Source organism: Meriones unguiculatus, chromosome 10 (assembly GCF_030254825.1).
Source record: "Meriones unguiculatus strain TT.TT164.6M chromosome 10, Bangor_MerUng_6.1, whole genome shotgun sequence".
Classification (NCBI taxonomy): Eukaryota; Metazoa; Chordata; class Mammalia; order Rodentia; family Muridae; genus Meriones; species Meriones unguiculatus.
The window spans coordinates 116,825,420-116,840,932 of NC_083358.1; the positions used below are offsets into that span (position 1 = coordinate 116,825,420).

Sequence of the window (15,513 nt, forward strand, 5' to 3'; positions counted from 1 at the left end):
AGTTCCGGCGAGGAACTGTTCTCCAACGCCATAAAACAGAAATAACGTGGAAATGAACCCGATCAGCTGTCTGCGATTTGCAATAAAGCCCCAACCACTGAGGTTCTTACAGCTTCTTTTCCACCCAGAGCTTCCAACCACTGCTTCCTCTCCTCTTCTGAGAACGCCTGCACAGTCAAGGGAACGCCAGGCCTGAAAGACACCAGGAAAGCAGGGGTCACCCAGTGCCAACACAAACAGCCTCTTTATCTCCAAGTGTTTGACTATGAGGAAGAAATAAATGTTTGCATTCATTTTCAGCTACAATAAAAAAACATGTAATATAAAATCTGCTATGCAGACAACTTTTAAACATAAATACAGTACTGTGAAACCATGCCTATGATTCACCTCCAGAACTAAGGTTAGTTGGAGAGGGGCTGTCTTACTAAGTAGTTCAAGCTGGTCTTGAATGTAACGCATTCCTGTCCTCACCTTCTGGGGGCTGGGATTACAAGTATACACAACCCTGCTGTGCCAGGCCAGAGATGTTTCCATCTTGCAAACCAAACCCTCCATATACAACTAAAACCCTTACTCCCTGTCTACTGCCCCTCATCCCAGGGCAATTTCTATTGTACTCTGCATCTTCACGAATTTGGATAATCTCGATGCCACACGAAAGGAAATCATAGCGTCTTAATATTTTCTAAGTAGCTTTTCTCAGACATGAAGGTTCTTCTAGGTTAGAACCCATGTCGAAATCTTCTTCCTTTTTAAGGCTGCATAATACTTGATGTATATATGATATTCCCCACTCTAATTTTCATCAAGGAATGCAAACTAGTACACACTCACAACACACCTCTGGAACGGCCAGAGTCAAAGTACTAAAGAACACCACATGCTGATGAGGATGCGGAACAAGGGAGTTCTCACCGTCACTAACAGAAAATGATGCAAACAACATAAGCCAGCTTTGTGGCTTCCTGCAGATGTACGCAAGCTTTCTCTTGCCATCATGACCCAGACAGACATTTCTTAGTAAACTCTTAACAGAGTTATTGCAATCTCTGTCCACACAGAAGCCTGCACAAGATTTATTCACACATGCTCCGAGTGGGACACACTTCAGTAGGTGAGAGGTACAGCATACAGTGGATTCCTCAGTGCTAAATAAACACCTGTCACACCACAAAAAGACACATCAAGTTCATTATTACTTGGTAAAAGAAGCCCACCATAAAGGAAAAGCGAATGGACTTCAGAACACTCCAGAGGGCGTCCACATAGCATGGTCAACAACAAAGTGCGTACGAAACCTGGGGCTCAACGATCTTCCAAAGAGATGAATCACTAGCAACAGCCAACAGCAAAGTCTCAGCCTACTGTAGCCTACTGCGAACTACAAAAATCCATGAGTTCTGAGAACAAAAGAACTTAAAACGAAATTTAGCGGCTAAATAGGACAATAAGGCAAGTATAAGGGTAGTAAAACACCAACAAAATAAAGCACATAGAGCAAGGCCACACAGCAGACACTCACTGAAGAAACACGATCATGCAGAAGCTATAGTGATGCCCCTGACACAAGAGGGTCTCGGAGTCAACGGACTGCTGGGCGCTGCACTGGCTGAACTGAGGACGCGACTGTTTTCATCACGGCTACCACACACACCGCTCCCTCTAGTCATTCGTCACAGTGATCCTCGGCGAATACAAAAGCAACAGAATTCATTTTCACAGGAGAGAAAATGAATCAGGTAAAAAGTGAGCTGTCAGAACACCCACCCTCTATTCCAGCTACTGCGGTTCTCTGTAAAGCACCATGTTGGAACTGACACCCGTGGGCACGCACACACTAGTGGGAGCAAATGCTGGCACTTCCTAAGAATCTCACCCTCTTCTCATCCGCTTCCTCAGGAAACAGGAGCAGTGGTGCTAATGTGGCTGGGAGACAGCTCAGCAGAAGACAGCCTCCACCACATATTCGAGGCCCTGGTTTAAGTACCCATCAGTGCAAACAACAACAGTAACATACGAGTGTGCTCTGGGCTCTACCACAGGCCCTCCTCTGAAGAGAGGTCTAAGAAAGCTACATCTTACCCGGTGCAATGGTTAATATCTACTGTCAACTTGACGGGGGTGGGGTCTGCAGTCGCCAAAGCGATGAGCCTCTGGGCGTGCCTCTGAAGGATTACCTTTCTTGGGCTGAGGTGGGAACTAAACACTGGCAGCATCATTCCCAGGGCTGGAGCCTTGTACTGCATCACAGGCGGAGCAGCACCATTCACTGGTCTATGCTGCCTGACTGCGGGTGTGAGCAACTGCTTCAGGAGCCTGCCAGCGGCTTCCGAGTCTGGATGGACGGCGCCCTTGAGCTATCAAAGAGCCATTCGATACCTCCCACTTCCATTCTAAGAAACAGAGCATTGCCTCTCTCAAAGGAGACAGGCGACCATGAGGAACAACGCCCCACCAAGGGTGGGTCTTCAGCTCCAAAGATGGCGGCTCAAAAAGATGTTCAAAATCCTTGACAAAGTGCCACTCGCCGATGTCATCAGATGAGCCTTGATGTGGGAAAAAGTTTACTCTTCACTGTAACAGTTTTGTTCACTATCCTATTAGGGGTCTCAATATTCCCATCTAAACAAGTTGTTGTGATAATCAGTGTTGATAGGAATGCCCAAATGCCAAAGTAGTTATTTCCAGACTTAGTCCTAGAAATTCCTGATTTTTTTTTTAAAGACTATAGCAGAAACAGCCAAAATGCTATGTAACAGTTTATAGTAATGTTCTCAGACTACAGACAAGGCTCTAAAACATCTTTCCCAAAACCGAGTGTAAATTCATCTTATACAGAAGTAGAAGAAATGGATCACTCAGCAATATGACTAACAGATTCAATAAATACCTGTTAAAAAAAATATATCTAAGGGACTTCGTGACTCATGTCACCTAGAATAAGACATGACAATAATGGTTGCATGCATTTGCGGGAAAAGGCTATGAAATTCATGAGCCTCCCCTCCCCTCCAATGCTTGTCCTCTTTTCCTCTGCAATAGCCGAACGGGTAAAACTAAGCTACTGTCCTTTCCTTAAACTAGCAGGTTAGGACAGTCATAATCCAGGGAAAGAGGAACAATTCTATTTACTCCAAACACTCTCCTGTCATGAACAAAATTTCTAAACTTTGCTAACACCTCAGGATGGATAAAGGCCTTCCCCAGCATGAGTAAAAGAAAAAAAAAAAATCAATGTATTAACTAGAGCAGTGGTTCTCAACCTGTGGGTCAAAACCCCTTTGGGGATTAAATGATCCTTTCACAGGGCTCGCATATCGGATATCCTGTATAGAAGACCTGACCTTACGCTTCCTAACAGTAGCAAAATTACAGTTATGAAGTGGCAATGAAGTCCTTTTATGGTTGACCTTACTTTGCTGTCTGCTTTACTGTTTTTCTGACACCACTGCTGCACTCAAGGACTACGGCCTCAAACTGTTTCCTTTTCCATTGCATTCCTTCTTAAAATTGTTCTCTTCCATTAGTATGTACTTTTACAGACCCAAACTCACAAGTTAAGGTGAGGACCACTTTCTCACAGGACCAGTGGCTCCTCAGCCTCACTCTCAGGCAGGTGCTCTGTGTACATGTGCCTGACCACTGAGACACTGTGGCCGCAGTCCTCTGAGAGCCACCCCAAGTTCAGTCTTCTGCATCTTCTGCCTTCAATTTCAGTCACTCGCCAGAAATGTGGCTGCAAGACACCTCAAGGTAAGGTAAAGAGCCCTCCTGGGTTTGGGTGCTACTCTCTGTCATGACAAACTCCTGCACCCTTTACTGTGTGTGTGATTTGATATCCTGAGTGATGACATCTGTTGTTTGGTGGGAGCCTGGATTTCAGCGGGGGCCTGGAACTGGGCTTCTGGATGGAGGACTGGGGTTCCATTTTTCTCAGGAGCAGCTACAGCATTTTAGGGAAAAACATGTATGCTAGGCCAAGGTGTGGAAATTTTTTCCTTGGGGAATTACAGTTTAGCTCTTTAGAACACTCTTTTAGGCATTCCAAAGCCTATGGTGATACCAAAGTGTACAGCTCTTGGTTAAGCTGTTGTGCTAAGCCTGGCAGGGGTGTAGGTAAAAGCCCACTCCTGGTGAGGCCCAGGCCCAGCCGGCTGGAGGGCAGGCCCGGTGAGACGCAGAGCAGGATCTCAAACGGCCACGGTGGAAGGCTGCTGGTATCACACAGCACACCACCAGCTAGCACTTTATTTGAAATTAGAGATTTATAAACCTTAGGCAGTGGGAGGGAATGTGTTTGATTCACTAGAGTCAGGGGGTCAGGGACACTTGATTTGCATGTAGAGGTTCAGTGCCTCAATTTCCATGCAGTAGCATGGTCCTATCATAAGAAGAAAAACAGTACTTAATTATCCTACGGGTGGAAGATTTTCCAAGTATAATTGAAGGTCACTGCCTAAAAATAAGATTTCCTTAGCAGGATGGGACATTTCTAGGAATTCCCAGATGCTTGCTGGACCTGTCTTCTTATCAGGAAAGGATCCTGCCTGTAAGCTGCCATGAGGGCTATGTGACACCCTTCACAAGACCAGGGGTATCCAGATCAGGGCTGGAGACTTTTAGAACTCCACCGAGGTCCAGAGTTCAATTCCCAGCAACACATGGTGGTTCACAACCATCTACAGTGACGTCTGGCGCCCTCTTCTGGTGTACAGGCAAACATGTAGGCAGAACACTGTACATAGTGCATTAATAAATCTAAAAAAAAAATTAAAGAAAGAACCCCACTGGGAAAAGGGAGTCCACCATCACAGACCGATCACAAACAAATGGTTACTCGGAGATGTCAGGCTTCAACCTTATCCAGCAGAACCCCGCAGAAATCCTGTCTTCCCGAGTCCATTCAAATGATGGCCCTCATTTATGAGAGTAGATCAAATGGTGGAAACTACAGACCTCCCATTATGCACAGTCCATGTCCCATCAATGTGGAAGAAGATACACAATACTATCATCTGCCCTCAACAATCCCTAAGATCAAGGGACTGGAGTCTCAGAAGGGAAAAGTGAGGCAGTAAAGTTCAGTTGACGCTTCCCACCAGCTGAGAAGCATTCTAGCACACTTAACGGCTAGGTGAGGCCTTTCTCCCTTTGCAGCTGACGGCCTGCTCCCTTTTCTAAAACCCTCACCAAAAACCTTTTGTGCAACCCATGGCTCCTGATTCTGTTACCAGGTTTTCATTCCAGCCAAGGAACCCCTGGAGCCTATAATTTCAGTTATTTGGTGGGTAGAAGGGTCTTCAGCAATGGGATGAGATGCAACCTGATCGTTGCCCAAATGGTATCCATACCTAATGCTAAGACACTAAATGTGACCTTCCTTTCAGGGCCAGCCCTACACTTGGGTACATCTTGTTCTTTTCCAAATCAGCTATTTCTCTGATCTACATATTTAAATTTTAATGTTAATTTTTTTAATTTATGTTTTTGCCTATGTTTATGGAGTATGCCACATCCATGACAGGTGCCCTCAGAAGTCAGAAGAGAACATGAAATTCCCTAGTGCTAGAACCATAAACGTTGTGACATGTAGGTGTTGGGACTTGAAGGGGGAGTTCCTCTGCAGGACTGGTAAGTGCTCTTAATGGCTGAGCCATCTCTTCAACCCCATTCATTAAATTTCTTTCAATACACTGTGACTCTTCTTTCAGAAGCCCACACCCATGTGCTTGGGTGTGTTTTTCCTTCCTTGTACACATTTCTATTTTTAACAGAACGAGTCTGCTTCATGCTATCTAGTCCTGAGATCCCTTTCTGTGTCAAAGCCATGAAGGCTGAGGTCCCTGGGAGAACTGAGGAGCTTCTCTAACTGCTAAGGGTGACTGTAAGGACCGGAGTCCCTGCCCCTCACTACTGACCCACACACAGCCAAATCATTCCAGGAAAAGGAATAAAAGAGTTAAATTGAACTGAATTCTATACAGCTTTGGTGCTAGAAATATGAGAAAAAATAAATCTTCACAGACCCTGCTAGATCTTTACAAGTTATACATTAATTACAATGGTTTTCGCTTTTTTTTAATAGAAAATTTCCTTCTGAACTTGGAATACACAAAGATCTCAGAGTTAAAAAAAAAAATTCCTGCCAATTATTTTTAAAAGCTGACTTCACAGTGTATTTGATAAAGGATTCATAGCCAGTGTGTAAGCTCTGTAGGCGTTTGCCCCTCGCAAGCAGAAAATGAAAGCTTGTCTCCATAAAACCCTGGTGCTAAACGCTTTCCTCACAAAAGCTAATCATTTCCACAACCTGCAGGGCACTGTCCTTCAGCACACACTTCAGGACTAGCCTCATACTAACGGCAATTCAGATTGTCTTCAAGTACCAGAATCAACACAAAATACGGCTACCAACAAAATCACGTTCAGTATTAAACTGTATATGCTGAAAAGCACAGAAACCTCAATATAGAAATATTTCTAACTCTACCTGGTCTGTGCTCTCTACCAATTCTACTACAATTTTTTTACACATAATTACTAGGTTTCCTAGTCTCTCTAAACAGTAACTTTAAAATTTTGTATGACTCACCATTTACCTTTAAGTCATTATTTGTACTATAGCCAAATTAAATTGGTGGTGTACTGTTTGGTGAAATATACCCTACATACATTTATAATATATATACATATTATATGTATAATATATAACAACAAATATATGCATGCATATATTTACATGAAATAACAGAATTCTACAAACATTTGCTGGTGTCTATCTCATCAAATGCAGTGACTGCTCAACAGTAAAGCCACTGTATTGAACAGATGACATCACACATCTGGATTTTGGTTCGTACACCTCAGACCTCTGCCCACAAAGTGTCTGCAGCAACTGTCTCCCGTCTCTTTAAAAACTCAGTTGTGTTATGAAAATATGCTTTTGTTTTAATCCCAAGTATGAGATACGGGGCTGCCTTTAGTTTGTCCACAGCTCATAATAGCCTCATGCAGCTCAGAGCAGGGCATGGCCATTGCCAGCTGCCAGTGTACTTCTGAGAACTGGGAGAAGAGGGAAGAAAAATGTTCCAAGGAGGAATGCTCCATTAGAGAGGAACGCTTCCAGAGAGCACTTTGAGGAGCCGGTCAGAGGTGGAAGAAGGCAGCTGGTTATTTGTGGTTTGCTGGATATCCTGACTGAGACTGGTATTTTCCCAAAGAACCCAATGACCCTAACCAGCCAGAAGTAGCCAGGGAAAACTACAGCCCCTCTCTCCATTACCCTTCTTTCTCTCCTAGTGTTAGGGGACTGGTGGAAAGGAGGTAAAGACATACTAAACCAAATAAAGTAGAATTTAAAAAATACACGCGCCAAAACTCACCACCACCCACTAACCCCCAACTCTTACCTACCTACTCTTACCCCAGCCCTCATCCCCGACCCCACCCCACCTTGAAATATAAACTAGGTCAGTTTTAAAGTATCTCTAGACATTGCCAGATGTACAAACTGGTGACAGTTGAGAAGTGCTGACAGGCAGGGTTCAGCTCAGTACCTTTTCTCAGTGCTGCCTATGACTCATTTTTGCCTTGGACCTCTATTTCTCTGAGTTTCCCAACTGTCACCTACTCTGCAAAAAGTCAGTATAGGACTTGGGGTGCCTCTCGGTGATAGATCTTATGTGTAGCATGCCCAAAGCCAGACTCCAGCCCAGAGAGGAGAGAGAGAGCCCATTTAGAACTCACTCCTCAGCAGGATGCCATGTCTGCCCCTGCAATTCTTGGAACCTAGGAAGGAGGCTGAGGCAAGAAGAGCAGCTTGAGGCCATCCTGGACAGCTCAGCAAGACCCTGTGTAAGAAAAGGTCTGGGAACATCAGGGTTGTAGCTCAGCAGCTCAGTGGTAAGGAACTGTTTTACATTTGCAAAGCTGTGAGTTCAAACCTCATTATGGCAAGAATAAAAAGGAAAGGAAAAAAAAAAGAATTTATCTCTAAGACTGGCCAGCTAGCCAGCTGGGAACGGAGATGCTTTTTTGTTTTACTCCTGACTCATCACCACCTCAGCACCAGCTAACAGAGTCCACGTGCCTGGATGAGATGATGCTAACAATCGTCCCCCTGCTCATGGGCAACACAGGCATTCTCAGTGCCGGTCAAGCCAATCCCAGGCACTTCTAGGATTAGCATGCTCTAACGCTTCCAATCTGAAGAACAGAGCTGCAGCACACACCTAAAGACCTAAAGTCAAAAAGTGTCTGATCATACGGTTCAGGAGTGATACCCCAGCGGCTCAGTAAAGCCACACAAACCCAAAGTCTAAAACAAAAGGTGAGCAAAAGCAGAGCAGGAAACATCTCGAAGCAGAACCAGGATATGATGTGCCAGAATCCCTCAGGAGAGCAATTACGTACTAGGCTGATGTAGGGGGATAGGGAGGGCCCCAGCACAGCACCGCACATGGCGAGCACGCCAACGAGTTACAGAATCAAAGCGCCGTGGCAGGGGTGGCTCCTGATAGGCGGTGGCTTGCACTAAACCAAACAACTACATTAAAGTCTAGTCTCCAACCAGAAATGTGTGACATTATCACTTCATAGCCCATGGTATTTAACGTGTGGCTGGCATGAGGAAGACTCTTTACAGTAATTTTTAAACCTTCACGGCAATGGCGGTCTTTCTTTACATACAGCTGCCTTTGTTCTGAAGCTTTCCTGTAATACAGTTCACACTGTAACTTGATTCAGTTAGTGAATATATCCAGACCTGTGTAAAGATCACCAAAGTCAATCTTAAAACATTCAGCCATGCAGGAGGAAGAGGTCTGTCTCTGGTGACCATCACTTCCATTTCTGTGCAAACCCCAGACCCAAGCAGTTCATTCCCTGCTCCAACAGACCTGAATGCTCCGGACAAGCGCACACATGGAATGGTATGATGTGTGTTATTTTTATGACTAGTTTCTTTTACTCAAATGCTTTCAGCGTTTGGTCCACACATTCCAACATACACACAATCTCCCTCCTACCTGGACGCCGCTGCTCGTGATAAAAACGTACGTACCACTTTTGTTTGCCCACTCATCAACATAAACATCCAAGTGATGCCCATTTTGGGGAATCCTATGAAAAATGCATCTGTGAATAATAATTCAAATGGGATTTTTTGTGGATGTATGTTTTACTGCATTCAGATATATGTATGTACATCTATAATTACATGTACATACGTAAATAAAACATAGAGTTTCTGGTTCAAATGTCAAAGTAATGCTTAACCATTTAAAGAGCTGCCAAACTGTTTCCCAAGGCAGCTACATCATTTCTATTCCCACATCATTTCTATTCTATGGGTATGAGGCTCCCACAGAGCCACACCCTCAACAACACTAGCTATTGCCTCACTGGCACTTGCAGCCATCCCAGCGGAGAGCCAACTTTACCTCGCTGTGGTTTCGACCTGCATTTCTCTATCAACTTACGTTCAACAGCTTTTCTTGTGCGTATGTGCACATGGCACATGTGTATTTTCCTCAAAAAAAAAAGCAAACATCTTTACCCATTTTCAAATGTTATGGCTTTTAATTATTAAGTCATAAGAATTCTATAAAAAAATCCATTCGATTTTCTACTTTTTGGTATTTTTAATGGTCTTTTAGCACATGCTCTTAAATGCTCTTAAATGTCTCCCTGTACCAAATATTCAAAGCAGCCTTTTCGTGAATTGAGGGGGGGAAAGACAGTGTATCCATCAGCCTAGAAAGCGATGTGGTACGAATGGCCTGTTGATCTCCATCCAGACCCCTGCTGCTCACTGCTCCCTTAGTTCTCAGGAGTGAGCGGCCTAAGCATCAGCACAGCACGTGGATGTGGTACGAATGGCCTGTTGATCTCCATCCAGACCCCTGCTGCTCACTGCTCCCTTAGTTCTCAGGAGTGAGCGGCCTAAGCATCAGCACAGCACGTGGATCCTAGAAGCATCAAGCCAGTGTCCCAACCTCAAGATGTGAATGCCTCAAGATCCCACCAAGCAGTGTCTCTATCAGAACGTTGATGTATGTAAAGTGAGTGCAACCTCTGAAAAAATATCCTAACAGCAGCACTATTAGAAAAATGGGAACAGACATCCTGAGCCTGAATGAGCCAGGCACAGAAAAGAAACAAGATAGGACACAAAATGTTAGCATAGATCCTGACCTGGCTGCCTTTGGCTCCCCCTACCTCCCCCCCCCCAAAAAAAAAAGAAAAATAACAAACACCGTTTAAAGCCATGTTGACTCTTTCCAAAATTAATAAATCTAAGCAAACCTGATGTGAAGTAAATATCCTAACTGCAGAGAAGCTCTCGACTCCTATGCAAGAAGATCAAATGTCTGCCCAGGCTCATGACGTCTCATCTACAATGCCACTTCTAACACAAAAAATAGAAAATAGCAAAAGCAGATACGTGGAAAGAAGGCAAAACTTAGATTAAGAGCATGCAATCAACTATGAAATTGCTATTCAAAAGATCCCAACAGGAACTATGCAGAAACCTATTCACAATGCCCACACTCCAAAATGAGCTAAATATATTTTTTCTCTAAGCAGAATGAAAGCCTGGGCTCATGCTGCAGCAGTTCAGTGCAGAAGAAAGGCTGCTGACTGACAGGTGCTTGAATGAATCCAATCCCAGTTCTGTCTCTTCGAGGGAGCAAGTCGGTTTCATTTGCTCCAGTCAAACCTGGCAAGTGTCCACCAAACATCAAACACTACATCTGGTGCTGCAGAACCAAGTAACACTAAGGCAGACAGGGCCCCACTCCTGTGGATTCAAAATCTAGTAGTCTTCTGGGCCAGAAATCGAGGAGATAAACAAGAGCACCGCCCATCACATTTAAACTTCTAATTAATACCTTGAGGGTTTCAGAATTACAGAGATTCCAATTTACATTCACCCCTCATACCCAGTCTACTAGGTTTTTTTCTAAGATTTTTTTAATTGTATGTTGACGCTGGGGTGGGGATATATAGACACAGAAGCAGCACAGTGCCTGCAGAGACCAGAAGATGCCAGATCCCCTGAAGCAAAATGACAGACAGCTGTACGCTGCCTCTGGAGGGTGCACCTTCCTCAGTGCCGAGCCACCTCCCCAGCCCATCCGTGTTTGCTCCACACAAGAGTAACATGGGTTGAGTGAGAGGATCTTGCCCCACAACATACTAGTAAGAAAAATACAAACAGACGGGTTTTTTTCTACTGAGATATGAAGAAATTAAACCAAAAGGAATAGGAGTCTATAAGCCAAAAATAAAAATTGGACTCATTCTGAAAACCCAAGGATATCATAAAGAAAATACATTATGATTATGAATAATTTTCCAAATTAACCAGAGTTAGGAAAAATTAAAACTTAAACAAATAAAACTTTTATGACACTTATAGATCAGTGTTTATGTAAGATTGAATTCATATGCATATATTAAATGCTGGATCCCAACAAAATATACTTTCCCCTCAAACCAAACAAACAAACAACCTAGTAGAGCTGGGCAGTGGTGGCACACACCTCTAATCCCAGCACTTGGGAGGCAGAGGCAGGCAGATCTCTGTGAGTTCGAAGCCAGCCTGGTCTACAAAGTGAGTATGATACAGCCAAGGCGACACAGAGGCATCCTGTCTCAAGAAAAAACAAACAAAAAAGAACCTTGGAAAAATTATACAAGAAGCATCATCTGACCTCCAACTGAAAGGCCTCTGAGCTGGCCACCACCAATATATATATCCATGGCACTAAAATTATAAACTACACAAGGTCACACAGAAATGCTATAGGGAGAAAAGAGTTCCAAGGATTAAGCCAGTGAACTCCACAGGATCTGGAAAATGAGCTCGAGAACAAGATAAAAAAAAGGGGGGGGAGGGAAGGAGGGGAGGGGGGGCAAGGTAGGAGGGGGCCAGGAAACATGGCAGCCCTGAAGCAAGTGAGCCAACCCAGGGGAGAGCCGGCCTGAGCACAGAGAACACTGCACAGACCACCAGAACAAAACATCTGCAGGAGGAAGAGGGGCCTTGACAGAGCTTTCTGAGGAATTTGAGATTTGTGGAAGAAATGGACAGTAGAAAAGATTCACTGATGACACCCTTCCGAGACAGAGGAAAGAACATCGCATATGCGGATGGGAGGCAGGACCACATGAACAAGACTGGTTACAAAACTGAAAACAGTTAAGGAAATTTAAGGACAAGTGGGTGGAGGCAAGGAATGACAGCATCAACAACTCTATGTGGTCTTTAAAGTCTCTTTATAGATAGTCTTTAAAAGACCCTAATAAAACATATAATTAATTTAAAAACTAAGTGGGGCTGGAAGGACAGCTCAGCAGTTAAGAGCTTTTGCAGAGGACCCGGTTTAGGTTCCCAACACTCACATGGCAGCTAACAACCATCTGACGCCCTCCTCTGGCCTTTTCAGGCCCAGCGTGTACACGGTACACACACATACAACCAACCAAACACTCAAATACGTAACAGAGAGAGAGGCCGGAGGGATGGCTCATCACCCAAAGCACCCGCTCTCACAGAGGACCCACATTTGATCCCCAGCCCCCACGGGGCAGCTCACAACCACCAGAAGCTCCAGTTTCAGGGTATCTGTCCTCCATTCATGATAGACAGACAGACGGACAGATAGATAGATATTAAAGGGGGCAGGGAAGCATACAATAGACATTGCAGAGGGGCTGTGATGGCTATTATTGGTTGTCAACTTTCTGCTTGGTTTGAAGTGGGTGAATCCACTTCTGGCCAGACCACCGAGGGAGGAAGACACGTCTAATCTGGGCTACACCTTCTGCTGGAAACCTCTATTAGGACATAGAAGGAACTTTTGTTCTTTGTCTGCTTCCCCTTGCCTTGAGAGTGCATTCATTCCTTCGAGGACATTGGAGCCCCCTTCTTTGGGATTCCAGCACATACTGAAAATCAGTTGAAACATCCAACCTTGTAGACAGAGAAACTGCTGGATTCTTTGGACTTTCCTTTCATGGCCAACCATTGTTGGATTAGCTAAACTTCAGCCTGCAAGTCATTCCAATAAATCCCCACAGACGGACAGAAATTGACTGACTCATTCATTCATTCATTCTGTAAGCTCTGTTACTCTAGAGAACCCTGATTAATACTGGGGGAGAGCACAGTCCCACTAGCAGCCAAAGCTAGAACGGATAGGAACAATGGCTGAAGTTGGTAAAGAATGGAGTCACAGCCTGGCACAGAAGCACACGCCTGTAATCCGAGCACTTAGGAAGTTAGAGAAGAAAATGGGGTTCAAAGAGACTGGATTACACAAGATTCTATCCACAGAGGGAGAGAGGGAGGGAGGGAGGGAGGGAGGGAGGGAGGGAGGGAGGGAGGGAGGGAGGGAGGGAGGACGGGCAAACAGAAGCTCTGGGACTTAACAAATATTAGGAACTGAGGTAGGACAAGAGAGAACGGGACTCCTCTTCAATAGGAGAACTCTTTTAAATGATTTACATATGTGAAAATGTCCATTTTATTTAGAAAGGGGATCTTATAAAAATAATTAAAAAAAAAAAAACACTAGAGCAGGTTTCCTTCAAGTTCCCTTCCAGTCCTTCATCTACTCTAGAGTTATTATCCTAGCCAGGCGTGGCATACAAGCCTTTTACCCCAGCCCTGGAGAGGCTGAGACGGAGGGCTAGCCTAGGTCACAAGACTTTTTATATCAAAATAACGTAAGAGTAACCCCTCATCTGCCCTCCTGAGCAGCAGAGAAAGATGACAATCTATACTCACATAAAGATCATGGCCAACACAAAACATTCAGCCCCGTTAGTGTCTCCAGAAGCAGACGCCTCAGAAAGCAGAACACAAACCGCATCCAAGCAGCGCATGAGATGCTAGACAGCTGCTCTCAAGGCAGTCCGTCCCTCCACGCACCATCCAGCAACCCAGACTTCCGATGCCTCCTAAGAAGAAACCTGACTACAGTGTTCTGCAGGGGCCTGTAACGCAGTCATTAAAGAGACTGGCCTTTCCGGACACAGTGTCCGAGTCCAAATCTCAACTCTTCCACTAACATCTACAAGACTTTCGGGGCCTCGTGCAAGCACTTGGTGCTTCAGTTTCTCCCCTGGGAGAGATTGGTGAGGCTTAAGTGAGATAAAATGCACGGGAACCCAGAAAGGACAAGGGTGGAGGGCAGCTACCGACCGAAGTTCCTCTCAGGACTGCAGACAAGAGGCTTCCAGGTTACCGGCCAGTGTGCAGACTTAAAGCTTAGCCTCTTTGCAGACAATACACACTTTCTGTCACGATCTTGGCAAAACGCTTCTTTATATACTTGTCCTTGTCACACACAGCACTGCCAAATTTGTCAGGGTGCTTAAAAGTGTGTTTTTATACAATGAATTTCATGGGCCTTTCCTTCTCTGTACTAACTTCAGTCTCAGCCACATCATACGAAGAAAGCCCCACCAATTAGGTTTGACCTGAAGAAAGGTTTTGTTCTTAATATTCTCCTTTGGAGAGCTTATTACACACACACCAACAGCTGTATCTAAAAACTCCTCTCCTGCTGTCACAGCAGGGGTGTCAGGACCCCATGGGCAGCACTGAGCACTCCCAGAGGACAGACATCACTGCCAGCTCTCATCTCATTCGCTCCTGCCTCTCTGCCAATGCTCAAAAGTTACCTAGCAAGGACAAGGACAGTCTCTGACTACACCAAACGGGTTTGCCATTTACTACCTAAGGAGACCACATACTCAAGACACAGGAACGCCACTTCCGCGCTACCACAAGCACTTTAGCGTTACCACACACTCATCACCCTCTCTCATTATTCTCTTCCTGCTGTCAGTCAGCACTGGGCCAGCAATGAAAAGCTCGAGGTGTCGCCTTCATATGACACAGCAGGTTAGAACGATCCAGTCTTCAGCCAAGATAAAGCTATAACCCCACAACTACACAGTGACCAACGACGGTTTGCAGTGAAGATGGCCTGGAAACACAGCAGCAACATTCTTCTAGTTCACAGTAATCACGCTTGCAACTCATTTTCAAAATCACGCTTTCAAAAGAGTTCTAATATCATATCTAATTAATTCCAATAACTTACCTGTCAGCAGCTTCAATGTCAAAGCAAAACCTTCTGTCAATGGAGTCGGAATACCTTTTGGTGCATTCTTTCAAAAAGAACACCTCTCCGTCACCCTACAAAAAAGCACAACACTCAAAACTGCGCACAGACCCCACCGCTGCCGCCCTGCAGGAGTCCAGGCTGACCCTTTCCTCTCTGAAGCTGCCCTCTCCTTCCCGGGCATTTTCTAGTTCTTGCTGAAGGCGGTACTGTTAAGAAGACTTCACAAAGGCTGACTGCAGGATGGATGACAGCAGTGTCCAGGCACTACAGTGGGGGCCTGCTCATCAACACTTCCTTTTGTAAAGAGCCAAAATTTGCTTTAATATCACCCTGTGTCATTATCAGTGTGACTGCCATTAGCCTATAA

General features: G+C 44.8%; 1 protein-coding gene across 6 annotated transcripts in view; it reads right to left on the minus strand.

Annotated features, from left to right (window-relative positions):
* Arhgap10 (Rho GTPase activating protein 10) overlaps nt 1-15,513 on the minus strand; it is a 246,939-nt gene that overhangs the window by 119,841 nt on the left and 111,585 nt on the right. For all 6 annotated transcript variants that reach the window (XR_009594838.1, XR_009594839.1, XM_060393189.1 and 3 more), the window contains 2 exons: nt 15,123-15,217; nt 111-192 (listed from right to left, as the gene is read on the minus strand). Coding sequence is in view for 4 of the 6 variants with exons in the window: in XM_060393189.1 (XP_060249172.1) it covers nt 111-192; nt 15,123-15,217 (177 nt within the window). In the remaining 2 variants the exon portion in view is untranslated. The remainder of the gene's footprint in view (nt 1-110; nt 193-15,122; nt 15,218-15,513) is intronic.